This window comes from Eschscholzia californica, unplaced genomic scaffold, assembly GCF_041429995.1.
Source record: "Eschscholzia californica isolate CP2 unplaced genomic scaffold, dmEscCali1.0.p SCAF_5, whole genome shotgun sequence".
NCBI classification, from domain to species: Eukaryota; Viridiplantae; Streptophyta; class Magnoliopsida; order Ranunculales; family Papaveraceae; genus Eschscholzia; species Eschscholzia californica.
In genome coordinates, this window is record NW_028238472.1 from 9,611,803 (window position 1) to 9,628,485 (window position 16,683).

Here is a 16,683-nt window from a genome sequence, read left to right on the forward strand (position 1 = left end):
AATAGAAAACAGAGAGAGATAAACCCGAGAGAGAGAAGGAGATATTCTGAAGATCAAAACAGAAGAGAGGGATTGAAGGTGTTAGTTTGTTTGGATCCAGGAGAGAGAAGGATCTTAGTTAATGAAGAGAATCGGTTGGATGTATTTAGAGAGAGAGAGAAGAGAGGGATTCGGTTCAATTAGAGATCAAAACGGATTCGATTGGGTTTTGGTCTATAAAAGAGAAGAGAACAGAGAGCTAAAGAGGAGGGTTTAGAGAGAAGAAAAACAGAGAAGGAGGAGTAGAGAGAGAAACTAAACCGAGAGCTTTGATTCAATTTGTTTTTAATTTCTTTTTTTGTTTCTTTGATTTGTAATCTTGATTTCTTAGTGAGAGAGAGAGAGATTACAGAGGAAGAGAGAAAGTTAGAGAGAGAGACAAAGAGATTTTGTAGAGAGAGAGAGAGAACCGAGAGGTTAATCAATTTAGTTTTTTCTTGTTTATTTTTGATTTCTCTTTGTTATTTTCTGCTTCTTAGTGAGAGAGAGGGAGATTAAAGAGAGAGAGAGAGAGATTACAGAAAGAGTGAGAAAGAAACTTAAAGATAAAGAGAGAAACAGGAGGTTGAAGAAGGTGAGAAAATTATCTTCCAGAGAGGAAAATATTTCCGGGAAGACGAGAAAATCGTTTTCCCAGAGGGTGCGTTTGGCAGATTCTCGGGAAAAACAGAAGGAAATCAACTCCTTAAGGGTCTGTTTGGTGGGAAAATCGTAGAAAAGTAAGTTTCTTTCATCTTTTTCTTCTATTACTTCGAATATTTATCGTTTCTAGCATGAGTAGCTAAGTCTTTTATATCTAGGGTTTAGATGAAGTTTAAATAACTATTCTAATAATAAATTTATTACAGTTTTTATTGTTTTAACGATAATATCTTCCTGGTTTTTAGACCGTTCATGGACTGAAAACCTGAGTTATACAAAGAACTATCAAATTAGACCAAAATTAATTTGTCCTTAGAATTGTTAGGAGAACGGATTCGAAAACCCTAGGTTCCCTTTTTTCTGAATATCGAAATATTTATTTATTTATTTATTTTTCTTGAGTTTTATATTTTAATTCTATTTTATCACCATCAAAACCAATTTTAAATCTCAATAGTTTTAAGGTTAGAATTAATTTAACTTAGTCTCTGAGGAACGAACCGGTCTTACCGGAACTATTACTTGACGCCCGTATACTTGCGGGTGGAAACCTATTTAGGTAACTTTTTAGGTCCATCAAGTTTTTGGCGCCGCTGCCGGGGACTTAGTTTAGATTTAATCTAATTTTATTTCTATTTTTTTAGTAAGTTTATATTTTTGGACACTTTTACTTGCTTTTCCGTTTTTGGTGTAGAAAAACACTAAGGAGCAAAGGAGAAGGCGCAACAAGGAGAGGAGCTCAAGAAGAAGAATTTACATTTTTTGTTATTTTTTTTTTTATTTTATTTTTTTTTTTTTTTTTTTTTTTGGTGAGAGAGAGACTTTTTAGACTTTCTAGTTTTATTTTTTTAAGTTTTGACCCTAATTTAAAGGGCTAAATTGTAACCGAAGAAAAAAAAAAAACCAAAAAGAAGTCTCGGAACACTCGCGGGTCATCTACAAAGGTCATCGCCCGTCTTGAACGGGAGGTAAATTTCTAGAACACCCACGAATCTCCTGTCAGTGGGTTTTTGGTGTGAATTCGTGTGCCTAATTGCTTTGATCGGACTGTTTAGTGTAATCATTCTAGTAAGGGCACTAACCCAGTTACAAGATAAGAAACGGATTTCATCACCGTTCTCTTGCCCACATAGGTAACAACATTCACGAACCCAAACTTCACTTAAAAGCTAAAATATTATTTAGACATCAGCCCCTAAGGTATCGAGCTCATAAGACCCTTCAAAAACAACTCGAGAAATTGACTTTTATCTAGGCATTCTCAGAGGAAAGTTTGTAAACAATTCTTGTCAAAAAGGCCGCCTCGAGAAGAGGAAACGTTTGCCGAAGGAAGACGGCTATCACAACGTTCATCGTTGGTTGTCTTCCTGGAGAATTGTCTACCGACTACTCTGGTCGAGTAACCTTTACAAACAGTCAAAGTTCAAGTGTTGTGGAGAAGTAGGAGCTGTCTAGATTTGTAGGGTGAATCTGACAAACCTGTCTATTGTCTAGATTTTGTTTAGGTTGCTTGGTGGAGTCAGACTGTTTGTGTTTGCTTTCCTATAGGTTCCTCGTAGTGATTCTTTGGTTCGAATATCCTTGGTCGTTGGGCTCTAGTGTATGCCCAATAGATATCGTGATAAGAGAGGTCGTTTCATCAGTAGAGAAACACATTTAAGTAATCTTTTAGCGAGTCTCTCTTTGAGTGACACTATGGGTGAGAATCTAAACCAAGCCAGGGAAGGAAATCAGCCTATGACACTCAGGGATTACATGAATCCCACTAGAACGTGTCAACCGTCATGCATACAGTTACCCCAATGCACGACTCAATTCGAGTTGAAACCGAGCACTATTCAAATGCTCCCTGTTTTCCGTGGGGTTGAGAACGAGAATCCCTACTACCATGTTAGGGATTTCGAAGAAATCTGTGGGACTATGAATTTCCCCAATATGCCTGACGAAATATTGAGACTTAGGTTGTTCCCTTTCTCACTGAAGGAGAAAGCAAAATCTTGGTTGTATGCCTTACAACCCCATTCCATTACTACATGGGAAGAATTGAGCAGTGCATTCCTTCTGAAATTCTTCCCGAAACACAAAACTACCTCTTTAAGGCAAAGTCTTAACAGTTTTGTGCAGCAAGAAGACGAATCTCTCTATAAATATCTTGAGAGATTTAAAGAAATCTTACTACAGTGTCCACACCATGGTTTTGAAAAAATCAGATTAGTCCAGATTCTCTATGACGGACTAAATTACCCAACTACATCCATGGTAGAATCATTCTGTGGTGGCGGTTTTACTCATAAATCCGCCGATGATTGCATGGCTTTTCTAGAAGATCTAGCTGAGAAATCCCAGCAATGGGAAACTTCTAGAGGACCTCCTACTAGGGCTAATCCTACTCCGAATAAAGCTGGCATCTATAGAGTTGATGAGTCAGATCTTAAACTCGCCGCCATGACGAGAAGGATAGAAGCCCTAGAACTTGGTCAGCCTAAAGCATTCAGGGAGGATCCCACTCAAGTCATGAGTGTTGGAAATGAATCCATCTCTTTTCCGTGCTCGGTCTGTGGAGACCCATCTCATACTGGAAATAAGTGTACCTTATTTTTTGTTCCTGACGAAAAAGAGCATGCTAATGCTCTTTATCTAAACTCTAGGCAAGATAACCGTCAGAAATATGATCCTTATTCGAACACTTATAATCCGGGTTGGAGAAATCACCCCAATCTTTCTTGGTCAAAGGGTCAGGGTCAGGGCCAGATTAGTAGTTCAATGAACCCTCCTGGGTTTAATGCTCCTAGGAATCCTTATGCTCAAAACCAGGGTCAATCTAGTACCCAATATCCTTCTCAAAACAGTGAGTCTTTAGAGGAAACCATGAAGCAACTAGCTAAAACCCATAGAGAGTCTATGCAACAGACCAACCAGGCTATACAACAGACCAACCAGGCTTTACAACAGACTAACCAGACTGTACAAGAGACCAACCAAGCTGTAACTAGTTTAAGAACCGAGGTAGGTCAACTTAGAGAAGCCCTTAGGCAGAGAGAACAAGGTATATTTCCTAGTCAACCAGAGCCAAACCCGAAGGGTAAAATGGACCAGGCCAATGCAATAACCACCCTTAGAAGTGGTAGGGCAATTGACAATAAGGTAGGAGTTCCCGAAGATAATGAACAAAACTCTGAACCACCAACCTTACCAACTAGTACCCCTAGTAAAGAGCCTGTGAAGGCTCCTGAGTCTGAAAACCTGCCCATTGTACCTGAACCATATGTCCCTAGAGCCCCTTATCCTCAGCGTCTGGTAGAACCTAAGAAGAAGTCTCAGTTTGAGGAGATAATGGAAATGTTCAAACAGGTTAATATTAACATTCCATTATTAGATGCCATTAAACAGATCCCGTCTTACGCTAAATTCCTTAAAGACATATGTACTCACAAGCGTAAGATGAACGTGCATAAGAAAGTCTTCTTGACTAATCAAGTGAGTTCTATTATCCAACAAACTCTTCCATCTAAGTACAAAGACCCAGGAAGTCCTACGTTACCATGCACCATAGGAGAACATGAGATCGAACGAGCATTATTAGATCTAGGTGCTAGTGTTAACCTCCTTCCTTACTCGGTGTACTTACAGTTAGGTTTAGGAGAAATAAAACCCACTCCTATAGTTCTCCAGTTGGCGGATCGGTCTATTAGACGACCACGTGGAATAGTGGAAGATGTTTTAATAAAAGTTGGTGAATTCATCTTTCCTGTAGATTTCATCATCTTGGATACCGACCCTGTTCGTGATACCCAGAGTCAGATTCCAGTCATTTTAGGACGACCATTCTTAGCCACATCAGATGCTGTCATATATTGTAGGAGTGGACTCTTAAAATTATCTTTTGGAAACATGACTGTAGAGATGAACATCTATAAAGCTGGACTTTTTCCAGATGATGTTGAGGATTTTACCGAGTTGAATCTGATAGATATGTTTGTTCAGGATTCTTTACCTGAAACTTTATCTGAGGATCCCTTAGAAACACTGTTGGCTCATTTTGGCTTAGACTTTGATGAGGAGGGAAGTATCAATGAGGTAAATGCTTTGCTGGATTCTACCGCATTACTGGATACTGATAAGTGGAAAGCGAAAGTTGAACCCCTCATTTTGTCAAAGCCAATTGACTCGCCAACTTTAGAGACAAATCAACTATCATCGACCAATGAGTTCAGTGGTCCATCTATCCCAGAGTTGTCTACATCCACAGAAAAACCACCTTCCTTAGAATTGAAACCCTTGCCCGACAATTTAAAGTATTCGTTTCTAGGCCCATCTGAAACTCTACCTGTCATTATTGCTTCTGAGTTAGAAAAAGAACAGGAGAGTAGACTGTTAGATGTCCTTAGAAACCACAAAGAGGCCTTAGGGTGGTCAATATCAGATTTAAAGGGTATAAGTCCTTCTGTTTGCATGCACCATATCTATCTAGAGGAAGATGCTAAACCGTCTAGGGAAATGCAACGTAGACTTAACCCTCACATGAAGGAGGTAGTTAGAGCTGAAGTCCTGAAATTATTAGGTGCGGGTATCATATACCCTATTTCAGATAGTACTTGGGTCAGTCCTGTTCAAACTGTACCCAAGAAATCAGGCATTACTGTAGTCAAGAACGAAGCAAATGAGTTAATACCCACCAGGATGACCACTGGGTGGCGTGTTTGTGTTGACTACAGGAAATTGAACACGGTCACGAGGAAAGACCATTTTCCTCTTCCTTTCATTGATCAGATGTTAGAGAGACTAGCTGGGCATAGCTACTACTGTTTCTTAGATGGCTATTCTGGCTATAATCAGATTCCTATAGCCCCTGAAGACCAAGAGAAAACCACTTTTACCTGTCCATTTGGAACTTATGCTTATCGTCGGATGCCTTTTGGGCTGTGTAATGCACCCGCCACTTTTCAAAGATGTATGATGAGCATATTTTCCGATATGGTAGAGAGGTTTCTCGAGGTCTTTATGGATGATTTTTCAGTCTTTGGCTCATCATTCGATCAATGTCTGCATCACCTCACACTTGTGTTGGTACGATGCAAAGAGAAGAACTTAGTTCTTAATTGGGAGAAATGTCACTTTATGGTTCGCTCAGGAATAGTCTTAGGGCATGTCATTTCGGAAAAGGGCATTGAAGTAGATAAAGCAAAGGTTGAGTTGATAAAAAGCCTCCCAGTCCCTAAAACGGTCAAAGATATTCGATCGTTCTTAGGACATGCTGGATTTTATCGGCGGTTTATCAAAGATTTCAGCAAGATATCTAGACCTCTTTGTAATCTTTTGGCAAAAGAGAACAAATTTGTCTTTGATGGTCCTTGCCTAGAAGCCTTTGAAAAACTGAAACTTATGCTTACATCCGCCCCTATTGTTCAACCTCCCAACTGGAGTACTCCATTTGAGATCATGTGTGATGCATCTGATTATGCTATTGGAGTCGTGTTAGGTCAACGTGAGAATAAACTTCTTCACGTTATATACTATGCCAGTAAGACGTTGAATGATGCACAGCTAAACTACTCTACCACTGAAAAAGAGTTGTTAGCTGTAGTGTATGCCTTAGAGAAGTTCAGATCATATCTCGTTGGGTCTAAGGTCATTATATTCTCTGATCATGCTGCATTAAAATATCTCCTTTCTAAAAAGGATGCAAAACCTAAGCTGATTAGATGGATACTGCTGCTACAGGAATTTGACATAGAGATTCGGGACAAAAAGGGTTCCGAAAATTTAGTAGCAGACCACTTGTCTAGACTTGTAGTCGAGTCTGTCAAAGACAAGTTACCCATGAGAGAGAGCTTTCCTGATGAGCAACTCTTTAGTGTCTCCCGATTACCTTGGTTTGCTGATATAGTGAACTATCTTGCTACTGGTCAAATACCCAAACACTGGACCAAGCAAGATCGTGATAAATTTTTATCTGAGGTAAGACGGTTCTTCTGGGACGACCCATACTTGTTTAAGTATTGTCCCGACCAGATCATTAGGAGATGTGTTCCTGATGAGGAACAATTGAAAATCATCTCCTTTTGTCATGATCATGCATGTGGAGGGCATTTTAGTAGTAAAAAGACGGCTGCCAAAATTCTACAATGTGGTTTTTACTGGCCGTCTATATTTAAGGATACCCATGCATATTGTTTGGCATGTGAACGATGCCAAAAGTTGGGAAGCATTTCACGTAGGAATATGATGCCCCTTAATCCTATTTTGGTAGTTGAGGTCTTCGATGTGTGGGGCATCGATTTCATGGGTCCCTTCCCAAATTCATTTGGAAATCTGTACATCCTAGTGGCAGTTGACTATGTGTCTAAGTGGATAGAGGCGGTTGCTTGCAAAACGAATGATCACAAAGTTGTGATCACTTTCTTGAAGGAAAACATACTTTCACGTTTTGGTACACCGCGGGCAATTATTAGTGACGGGGGCACACACTTTTGTAATAGGCAGTTTAAGCTTTTGATGAATAAATATGGTATTACCCATAAAGTGTCTACCCCATATCATCCACAGACTAGTGGTCAAGTCGAGGTGTCGAATAGGGAGATTAAACGCATTCTGGAGAAAACGGTTAACACCAATAGGAAGGATTGGTCTTTACGACTAACCGATGCACTATGGGCTTACCGTACAGCGTTTAAGACCCCTATTGGAATGTCTCCATATAGACTAGTGTATGGCAGAGCATGCCACTTACCCGTTGAGTTAGAGCATAGAGCATATTGGGCTATCAAGCAATTGAATTTTTCGCTTGACAAGGCGGGTAGAGAGAGAAAGTTGCAACTCAGTGAGTTGGAGGAGTTGAGAAATGATGCATATGAGAGTGCTAGGTTATATAAACATAAGATGAAAATGTTGCATGATAAAATTATTTTAAGAAAAACATTTTCACCGGGTCAGAAAGTTTTATTATATAACACACGTTTGCATTTATTTCCTGGTAAACTCCGTTCTAGATGGACAGGGCCTTTCACGGTCAAGTTTGTGTATCCTTATGGTGCGGTTGACATTGAAGACAAAAATGGTAGTGTGTCCAAAGTGAATGGACAACGACTGAAACCATTTTTAGAGATGTTGACCGATACAGAGGACGTTCCTATCGAAGATCCTGTCTATCAAAACTGATCTGCTATGATCAGTTTCGTCTGGCTGAAGACGTTAAACTTAGCGCTTTCTGGGAGGCAACCCATGCATAGGACTTCTGAATCTGGTAACATCTTTCCCTAATCCTGTTATTTTGCATAGTCTTCAGAACATTGAGGACAATGTTCGGTTTAAGTTTGGGGATGGGGATTGAATTTTTAGTCCTTACTTCAAAAATTCAAAAGGGTTCAAAAGTTTTTATTTTTGGATTAGAAAACGTGAGTCTAGTTGTTTTTGCTTGTTAATAGTTATAGAGTCTAGTCGGTTGTACTATGCTTTTGCTAAGGGTTTTTCCACGAATTTTGAGTCTTGAAGTTGTCTGTGCACTAGCCATGTGAGTATTAGATAGGTGAAGAGTAGACTTTTCTAAGAGAACTTAATCGATCATTAGTGGAGACTTAACCCATGTGAGATTCTGAGCCTTTCTTGTTGTTTTGAGTGATCTCTTCGGAGCTAATTCCGAGTAGAATGAAGAGCTACTCAACCTCGCAATATTCATTAGAACTCAGTTGATCTCTTGAGTTCAAATTTTACAACCACTAGGGATGTCATCAGGAATGCAAACCTTCTCTTGTAGTCTGAGAAACTTGAAAACAGTGTCAACTATAGGAAGATAGGAACTTCATCATTTAGAACCCTGAGAATAAGGCATAAAACAAAGTGAATAGAATATTACCCAAGGAAAGAATAATGTGAAGAAAGTATGATATGCATTTTGAGTTTTACCAGAGTCAGTAGACAAAAAAAAAAAAAAAAAAAAAAAAAAAAAAAAAAAGAAAAAAAAAAAAAAGAAAAGAAAAAAAAAAAAAAAAATGCTTGTGTAGTTTTGTTTGAGTGTTTATCCCTTGAAGTAGTTCTTGAAGATTTGAAGACGTCAAGTTCTCAGGAGTTCTAGTCAGATCCTCATTAGTGTCTATCTACCTCTAGGAAGCATTGTTAGATAGTAGATCAGGTGAGAAGAGTTGGTTAGCTTCCCCATCCTATATTAGTGGTTGTTTCCTTCTTTGAGATCAGTTGTCCACCGAATTTTAGTCCGTCTTTTTCGTGTGTTGAGTTTTCCTTCATATTCATACCAACACATAGAGTGAACCATTCTTGAGTGACTTTGATTTTTGAGTGTATGACCGTGAGGCAGGAGTCGAGGCGAAATGTATCGAGACGGTAATCTAGGTCTTGTCTTTTCAGAACCGAAATGATACTCATATTGGCTGGTCACGTGCACTTCGAGTCTTGAATACTAGTGAAAGGATTTTTTTTAGCATTTGTATGGTTTGGTCGACTTAGATTTCATGTCTATTAACTTTCGAAAATCTACCGGATAAACATTTTTAGTCCACATCATATTTAGACCCTTTTGCATTTTTGATTTTTGAATTTTGTGGGTATATTCACTGCAAACCCTCACGAGACAAAACTCGTCCTCTTGGGTAGCCTAGAGGTTTAACGGCTTGTTGCACGTGCTAAGTGCAATCGTGGGTCCCTACGAAAGTGGTGAAATGGGTTTAGTTTTATTTTTCTGTTTTGCTCGAGGACTAGCAAAATCTAAGTTTGGGGATGTTTGATGAGACATGAAAATGTCCCATCTGAGTCTCTTAATTTAGACGAGTTAGTCTCTCTAGAGCAGTTACTCTCACGAATTACTCTCTTTTATGTTCAGGTACCTTTTTACAGAGTTACGCGTGCAAAACAGATAAAGTCGGAAAGAATACAGACTAGGGGCATTTTGGTCATTTGTTGACTCTGACTTCTTGGTGAGGATTAGTGTTCGGATGGAAAGTAGAGTCCACGATGAGTCCGTAGGCGAAAACGGAAGTGAAATCGGAGTCCGGAGCAATAAAATATTCAAGGTCAAAGTTTGGGTCAAAGACAGTTGACCAGATCAAATACACGTGGCGTGCAATCTGACGAAAGATGGAATTTTCGGTACACAGTTGGGCTGTGCGGGACGGGTCACGGGATTTCTTAGGTTTTCCGCTACAGTACTCCCGGAAGTAAGTTAATACGGTACTCCCACCAGGATCCGAAGGTCACTTTAACTTCTGTACACGTGGCCTAATCTGAAGAGTGCCGTTGCACATTTATTTATCCAGCCGCGAAACATTGGATCCGTTTGGTTTCCCTCCTCATCAGAACGTGATAAGCTTTCCCTCTATCCTCTCCTCTTATTTCTCAGGTTTCTTTTCAAATTTAAATAGAAAACAGAGAGAGATAAACCCGAGAGAGAGAAGGAGATATTCTGAAGATCAAAACAGAAGAGAGGGATTGAAGGTGTTAGTTTGTTTGGATCCAGGAGAGAGAAGGATCTTAGTTAATGAAGAGAATCGGTTGGATGTATTTAGAGAGAGAGAGAAGAGAGGGATTCGGTTCAATTAGAGATCAAAACGGATTCGATTGGGTTTTGGTCTATAAAAGAGAAGAGAACAGAGAGCTAAAGAGGAGGGTTTAGAGAGAAGAAAAACAGAGAAGGAGGAGTAGAGAGAGAAACTAAACCGAGAGCTTTGATTCAATTTGTTTTTAATTTCTTTTTTTGTTTCTTTGATTTGTAATCTTGATTTCTTAGTGAGAGAGAGAGAGAGATTACAGAGGAAGAGAGAAAGTTAGAGAGAGAGACAAAGAGATTTTGTAGAGAGAGAGAGAGAACCGAGAGGTTAATCAATTTAGTTTTTTCTTGTTTATTTTTTATTTCTCTTTGTTATTTTCTGCTTCTTAGTGAGAGAGAGGGAGATTAAAGAGAGAGAGAGAGAGATTACAGAAAGAGTGAGAAAGAAACTTAAAGATAAAGAGAGAAACAGGAGGTTGAAGAAGGTGAGAAAATTATCTTCCAGAGAGGAAAATATTTCCGGGAAGACGAGAAAATCGTTTTCCCAGAGGGTGCGTTTGGCAGATTCTCGGGAAAAACAGAAGGAAATCAACTCCTTAAGGGTCTGTTTGGTGGGAAAATCGCAGAAAAGTAAGTTTCTTTCATCTTTTTCTTCTATTACTTCGAATATTTATCGTTTCTAGCATGAGTAGCTAAGTCTTTTATATCTAGGGTTTAGATGAAGTTTAAATAACTATTCTAATAATAAATTTATTACAGTTTTTATTGTTTTAACGATAATATCTTCCGGGTTTTTAGACCGTTCATGGACTGAAAACCTGAGTTATACAAAGAACTATCAAATTAGACCAAAATTAATTTGTCCTTAGAATTGTTAGGAGAACGGATTCGAAAACCCTAGGTTCCCTTTTTTCTGAATATCGAAATATTTATTTATTTATTTATTTTTCTTGAGTTTTATATTTTAATTCTATTTTATCACCATCAAAACCAATTTTAAATCTCAATAGTTTTAAGGTTAGAATTAATTTAACTTAGTCTCTGAGGAACGAACCGGTCTTACCGGAACTATTACTTGACGCCCGTATACTTGCGGGTGGAAACCTATTTAGGTAACTTTTTAGGTCCATCAGTTGGTCACAAATTGAGGGTCAAAACTGAATTATGTCTTTTATTAGTCCATTTTTGTGTCACGTTGTAAATACTAGCATGTTGCCAACATTGGTAGTCCAAGCAGTCGATAATGTTGACATAAGCTCCAAGACCCTGGAGGTCATAGACTCGATTCCCAGATGAGGAGATGTTCATGGTTTCTTAAACTTGGGTTATTAAGATATAAAATAATGTAGTTGGATTCTAAGCCATAGTTTAGTTGGACTCTAAGTCATAGTTTAGTTGGACTTTGGACCCGTTCTTGTAAGAGTTTAAATTAGGTGGTTATCGTGTTTTATCACATCTTTGATGTATCAATGTCATTGTAATGACTATCGTAGATCGTAGCTAATTTCCCAAAAAAAAAAATACTAGCATGTTATTATTACCATGGGCACCATAGTTTAACTAGCTTGCATGATGACTCGATTAAAAGGTAAAGGCTGGCCAAGGGATACTCAATGAAATATTTGAAATCGAATATGGACATCCAATGTCATTGAGCATCCTGATATTGCATATCTTATACGACATGGATAATTGGAATGTTGTGAACTATGGAAACCAGATACATTATGGTTTCATGGATCATTTTCGACCTTACACATATTAGAAGCATAGGATCACCAAACATGAAAAATATTTTTGAAATTGCCAACCCAACACATAATAGAAGCATAGGAGATCAACAACCTCCATAGGTAGTGAATGACTTCGGAACAAAGGTAAACAAATAGAAATGTGTAGTAAAAGGAGCCAAGTGATCATCGAAGTCTTTTTTTTTCTTCGGTTCTTCGGTTAGATTGTGGAAATCTGAAATAAGGCATGAGAGCTATCTTGTGGAACATTTTTGTTTCAATCTGTTATCAGACACAGTTCATCTATGCTACCAATGATCGCGCAGTTGAAGTACTAAATGTCTAAATTTATTAACATTGCACCACTTTGGGTTGTTTAAAACTTTCACTTTGAAAAAAGTACATTACTTTTGTGAGAGAGATGAAGAGTTTCTGTTTTCTATTTCTTTCTTTTTATTGTTAGCTCATAAGTTTTTAGGTCAACTATCAGGGGATATAGTACATTGGATTTGGAAGCTTGAATGAACGGCTGGATATAGAACTCCCGAGTAGATCACTCCATTGATCCCCAGAATTCCCAAGAATCCTGTAACCTCCTTTCACCATCTCATCTCTTTTCTCTGACTTGTATAAAGTTGCAGTTTTGCCATGGTCCTCTTTAGCTCTGCATCGGTTGGGAGATACAAATTAGGACATGAAAACATTCGAAATGAACTCAAAAACGTAATCTTAAACAAATCTAGAAGGGAGAAAGAGTTTGCATTATTAGGTAGACTTGAGGAGTAGACTACAAAACAAAACAGACTACAAAGGTGGGAGGCCACCTACTCCTCATCAACCCATTAGACGGAGACTCGCCATACCTCGCAACCAGTGATTGCAAACAACCTGTATATTTTCTAAAGGAGTTTTTTTAATGTTAGTTTTACTCTTCGGAGTTACCGAAATAGCTGGTTTTGTACAAAAATAAACTCAATGTTTTTTTGATGAAACGAAGATCAAATACGTACTGTCGAATATTTAAAGAGGGTACAATTGACAAATGAACAAGAGGAAGTTCTTGATTTCTTTTGTTCTCTTCACCAATCAACACATTTAGGAACAAACTAAAATTAAAAAAATGCTGAGATGGAGTGGTATATAAGACAGTCCAGAACAAAGGAGGACCATTCTACAAGTTGAAGTCTCGAACAAGGATAGAAGTGGGCATGGGTTAAGGGGATATAAGAAAGGAATCTAACAACAAAGTAATCACAGGGGATAACCATTGAGATAGGCAAATATGGATCATTTTAAAGAAAAGTTAAGCAAACAAATATGATGATGGCATCCGAAACTGCATTTCTCAAGTTGCCACTTACCAACAACGAATTTGTTCACCAAGGATGACATGAATGCTGAGGCTCTAAATGTTTAATTAGTCCATCAGACACTAAATTCTATAGTTTATAATTCGTCTCAGAAAACTATTAACAATAGAAGTAAACTAAGAAGCAACGTTAAACTACTCGGATTAAGTTTCAATGAGTTTAGTTTCAAACCTTAATATAAGCTTGTCCCAATTCTGAAATCCTGCATTTTTCAAATTTTCAACTGTAATGCTTCTTTGTTTTTCGCTTCGTCCAGTCAACAAGAAGACTTTGAAACCCAAGCCTTGAACCTCTTCATACAACTTCAAACTGGATTCTATAGCAGGAGCTGACGCCTTTGCAACCCACTTATCGAACTCATCGCTATCAAAAACTTCCAAGCTGCATTTTCATTCAAATACAAATCAAAAACCTATTATCTTTCTCTACAAACCAATTCGAGTCAAATTCCCTTTTCTTTTTTAAGTTTACATTCATTCTCAATAGCCGTTTTACCCTACCAAATAGTAGTGAACCCTGATCTAAAAACTCGTTTTACAAAGAGTAACGATACCGAAGGCAAAAAGCCAAAGCCTACCCCAGACCTAAACGAAGTCTAGGGTTTTCATTTCGGGTCACATCATTTCGCCCTAAGTCAGAACATCAGTAACATTTTTGGGCGAAATGATGTGACATTTTTGTTACAAGTTACCAAAACTAGTTACAAACCTAGGTTTTTAAGCAGATAAATGTTTTATCATAGATTATCACAAAATCCACAACTCATAACATTAGAAATTCAATTCTTACCCATAACCATGATCAGAATAATAAGGAAGATTAGAAAGCAAAGTTTCATCAACATCAAAAACCCAAATATCTTTACCATCATGACCTAATTCAAGACTCCTTGCATAACTCCCAGCTTCTTTATAAACAAGTTCAAGATCCATACTATATCCCTTTCTCATCATATAATCTTTAATATAATCAGCACATTCAGATGGAATTGTTTTCCATGGAGTTAGATTATTAGACTCAGCTTCAAATCTCCAACTTGTACAACGTAATTCAAGGTCTTCATCTAATAATTCACTCACTTGTGTTTCTAGGGTTTCTGGGTAATCAAGAATTAATGGTCTTGGTAGGAGTAACTGAGAGTCGAGATTCTCGTGAGCGAGAATAATTGAAAAGAAAGAAGAAAGGAAGATGAGAAAATAGTTCTTGAGAAGAGTATTCATGGTAGAAAATGTAGAAAGAAATCAAAATTTGAGAAATTTGTATAAAATTGAAAGAGGGAATAATGCGTTTCTTCTTTGAAACGAATCCCTTTTTAACACACTAAATCTCCTTCGATAGGAAGTATTTTAGAGAGAGAGAAAGACGTGGTGATTTTGTTTGTGTGCAAGTAAAGCAAAAAAGAGGAAAGAGATTCAGTTGACCAACAGAAAACGAATTCTTAAGAACTTTTGTCTTATCCCAATCCAATAGGGGATTTAATCAAATTTGGATGAAATAAGAAGGGTTAATTCCGTTTCGGCCACCAATTTGTGACTAATTTGTCGTTTTGGCCTTAAAGATTAAAAAAATTGAATTTTTTCATGAAATACCCCTGGGGTACAAAATGAAATTACTCTCCAGAAAATATTAACACATCAGTATTCACATTCTCACCTATTCTCTCCACCCTAATCTTCTTTTCCGACAAAAGGTCGTTGATCATCGACGTTCGATAAAAGAAATTTATTTCTACCTTTGTTTTCTTCTTTTTCCTCTCTTTTCTCTCTCTAACTATTTCCGGTGCAGGAGAGGAATCCTTTTATCGAAAGTCTGGCAACCGGAGAGAGCAGAAAAGGAAGAGAGGAAGAGAGAGAAAAGATAAGAAGACAATATAAGAGAAGATGAAATAGAATAAAAAATAAAAATACTTTTGGTCGGAGAAGAAGGGTGAGGTAGAGAGTATTAATTTTAATGTTATTTTACTTAAACTCAAAATTGATTTAATAATTAAGTTATTAGAGAGTTAAGTTAGTGGGAAGTTATTTTCTTTAGTTGACTAAGTTAGTGGGTTAATGGATGAGTTAGTGGGTTAATGGATGAGTTAGTGGAATCATGTTAGTAGTGGTCTTAGTGATGTAGATTGTTGCGGAAGCGTAAAAGTAACGGAATCCACCATTATAACAATGATAAAAATACGTAAATAAACAGATAAAATACGTAAATAAACTGATAAAGTAAAGAACAAAACGATAAACCTGATTCATAATAAACTCGATTGATAATATTCTCTGATTTGAATGACCAAGACAAACTGGACTTCCTTTCATAGGAACTAAGACACTTCTAGATAGACTCAAACTAGGATTCCTAAATATCAAAGATACTCAAACATAAAAACTTCTAAACCTGAAACTCTCAAATCTAACCCTAATGGACTCGGCCGTGAAGCCCAATGACTTGAACGTGAGGCCCATGATGATGGCCTCCATCATACTCCCCGTCCGAGAACGAACTTGCCCTCAAGTGAGACTTAACAATGCGATCCTTAATTCCCACTTTGCACGAAAGTTGGCGAAAATCTGAAGAAGACAATGATGGACCAAATCACTGACATAAATCTCATATTGCAAAGAATCTCGCAAAAACAAATGTAGGAAAGAAACTTCTAACAAATTGCGACATCTCCCGTCGTCTTTTAGTTTGATGAAGAAGACCACGAACACCACATAATTCACTATGGAAAAATTAACTATGAACTTCATCATCCACTTCATCACTTTCTTTGTTTCGTCCTTCTCAATAATAACTTGAATTATCTTCCCTCGTTCATCTTCGTGAAATTTATAAACTCTAAGAAACCTAATATCGAACAGGTGATGGGCATCAACTTCTACACCTATGTTCATTGTTTCTTTGAGAAAAGAGACTCCTACAAGAGGGAGCAGGAACTTCTTGGTACTAATGTCTCGTGAAGGAAAATCACTTTCGTCTTCTTCCTCGGTCATTGATAGAATTTTGTTCCGTTTGTCAAGAACTTCTTCAATATCATCGATCCCGGTGACCAAAGTAACGTTGGAGAACTGTCTACTTGATTCAATCATTGTTTCAGCATATGACAAATGTTCATCCAAGGGTAGAAAAACATACCTGAAGATACTTTTCAATGTCGTCCAATCGTCTATGAATTTTTTTCCTTCGTCTATGAGTCTCCATTGCATTACATTGAATTGTTCATAGATTTTTTCGGACATATGTTGTTCCACGACAAAAACCTTATCTTCGACATGTACATCATGATTTATGAACCAATCCTCCATCTGTTGAATCCAAAAATCTATATGGTATTGACCGTCGAAGAGAGGAATTTTGGAAACGTTATTAATTTTTTCTTGATCTTTTCGATCAACGTAGAATTGTTTAGAATCTC

At 37.6% G+C, this 16,683-nt stretch overlaps 2 protein-coding genes across 2 annotated transcripts; one reads left to right on the forward strand and one right to left on the reverse strand.

Annotated features, from left to right (window-relative positions):
- Window positions 1-2,407: 2,407 nt before the first annotated feature.
- LOC147536892 (uncharacterized) lies at window positions 2,408-8,670 on the forward strand. The gene is made up of 5 exons (XM_086641920.1): window positions 2,408-3,192; window positions 3,268-4,758; window positions 4,804-4,832; window positions 4,896-5,379; window positions 5,845-8,670. The coding sequence occupies exons 1-5, from the start codon at window positions 2,419-2,421 to the stop codon at window positions 7,837-7,839; spliced, it is 4,773 nt and encodes a 1,590-aa protein (XP_086498046.1). The 5' UTR covers window positions 2,408-2,418; the 3' UTR covers window positions 7,840-8,670.
- Window positions 8,671-12,233: 3,563 nt separating this feature from the next.
- Window positions 12,234-14,742, reverse strand: LOC147536893 (acid phosphatase 1-like). The gene is made up of 3 exons (XM_086644439.1): window positions 14,067-14,742; window positions 13,449-13,658; window positions 12,234-12,571 (listed from the first exon to the last, which is right to left on the reverse strand). The coding sequence occupies exons 1-3, from the start codon at window positions 14,495-14,497 to the stop codon at window positions 12,394-12,396; spliced, it is 819 nt and encodes a 272-aa protein (XP_086500565.1). The 5' UTR covers window positions 14,498-14,742; the 3' UTR covers window positions 12,234-12,393.
- Window positions 14,743-16,683: the final 1,941 nt, after the last annotated feature.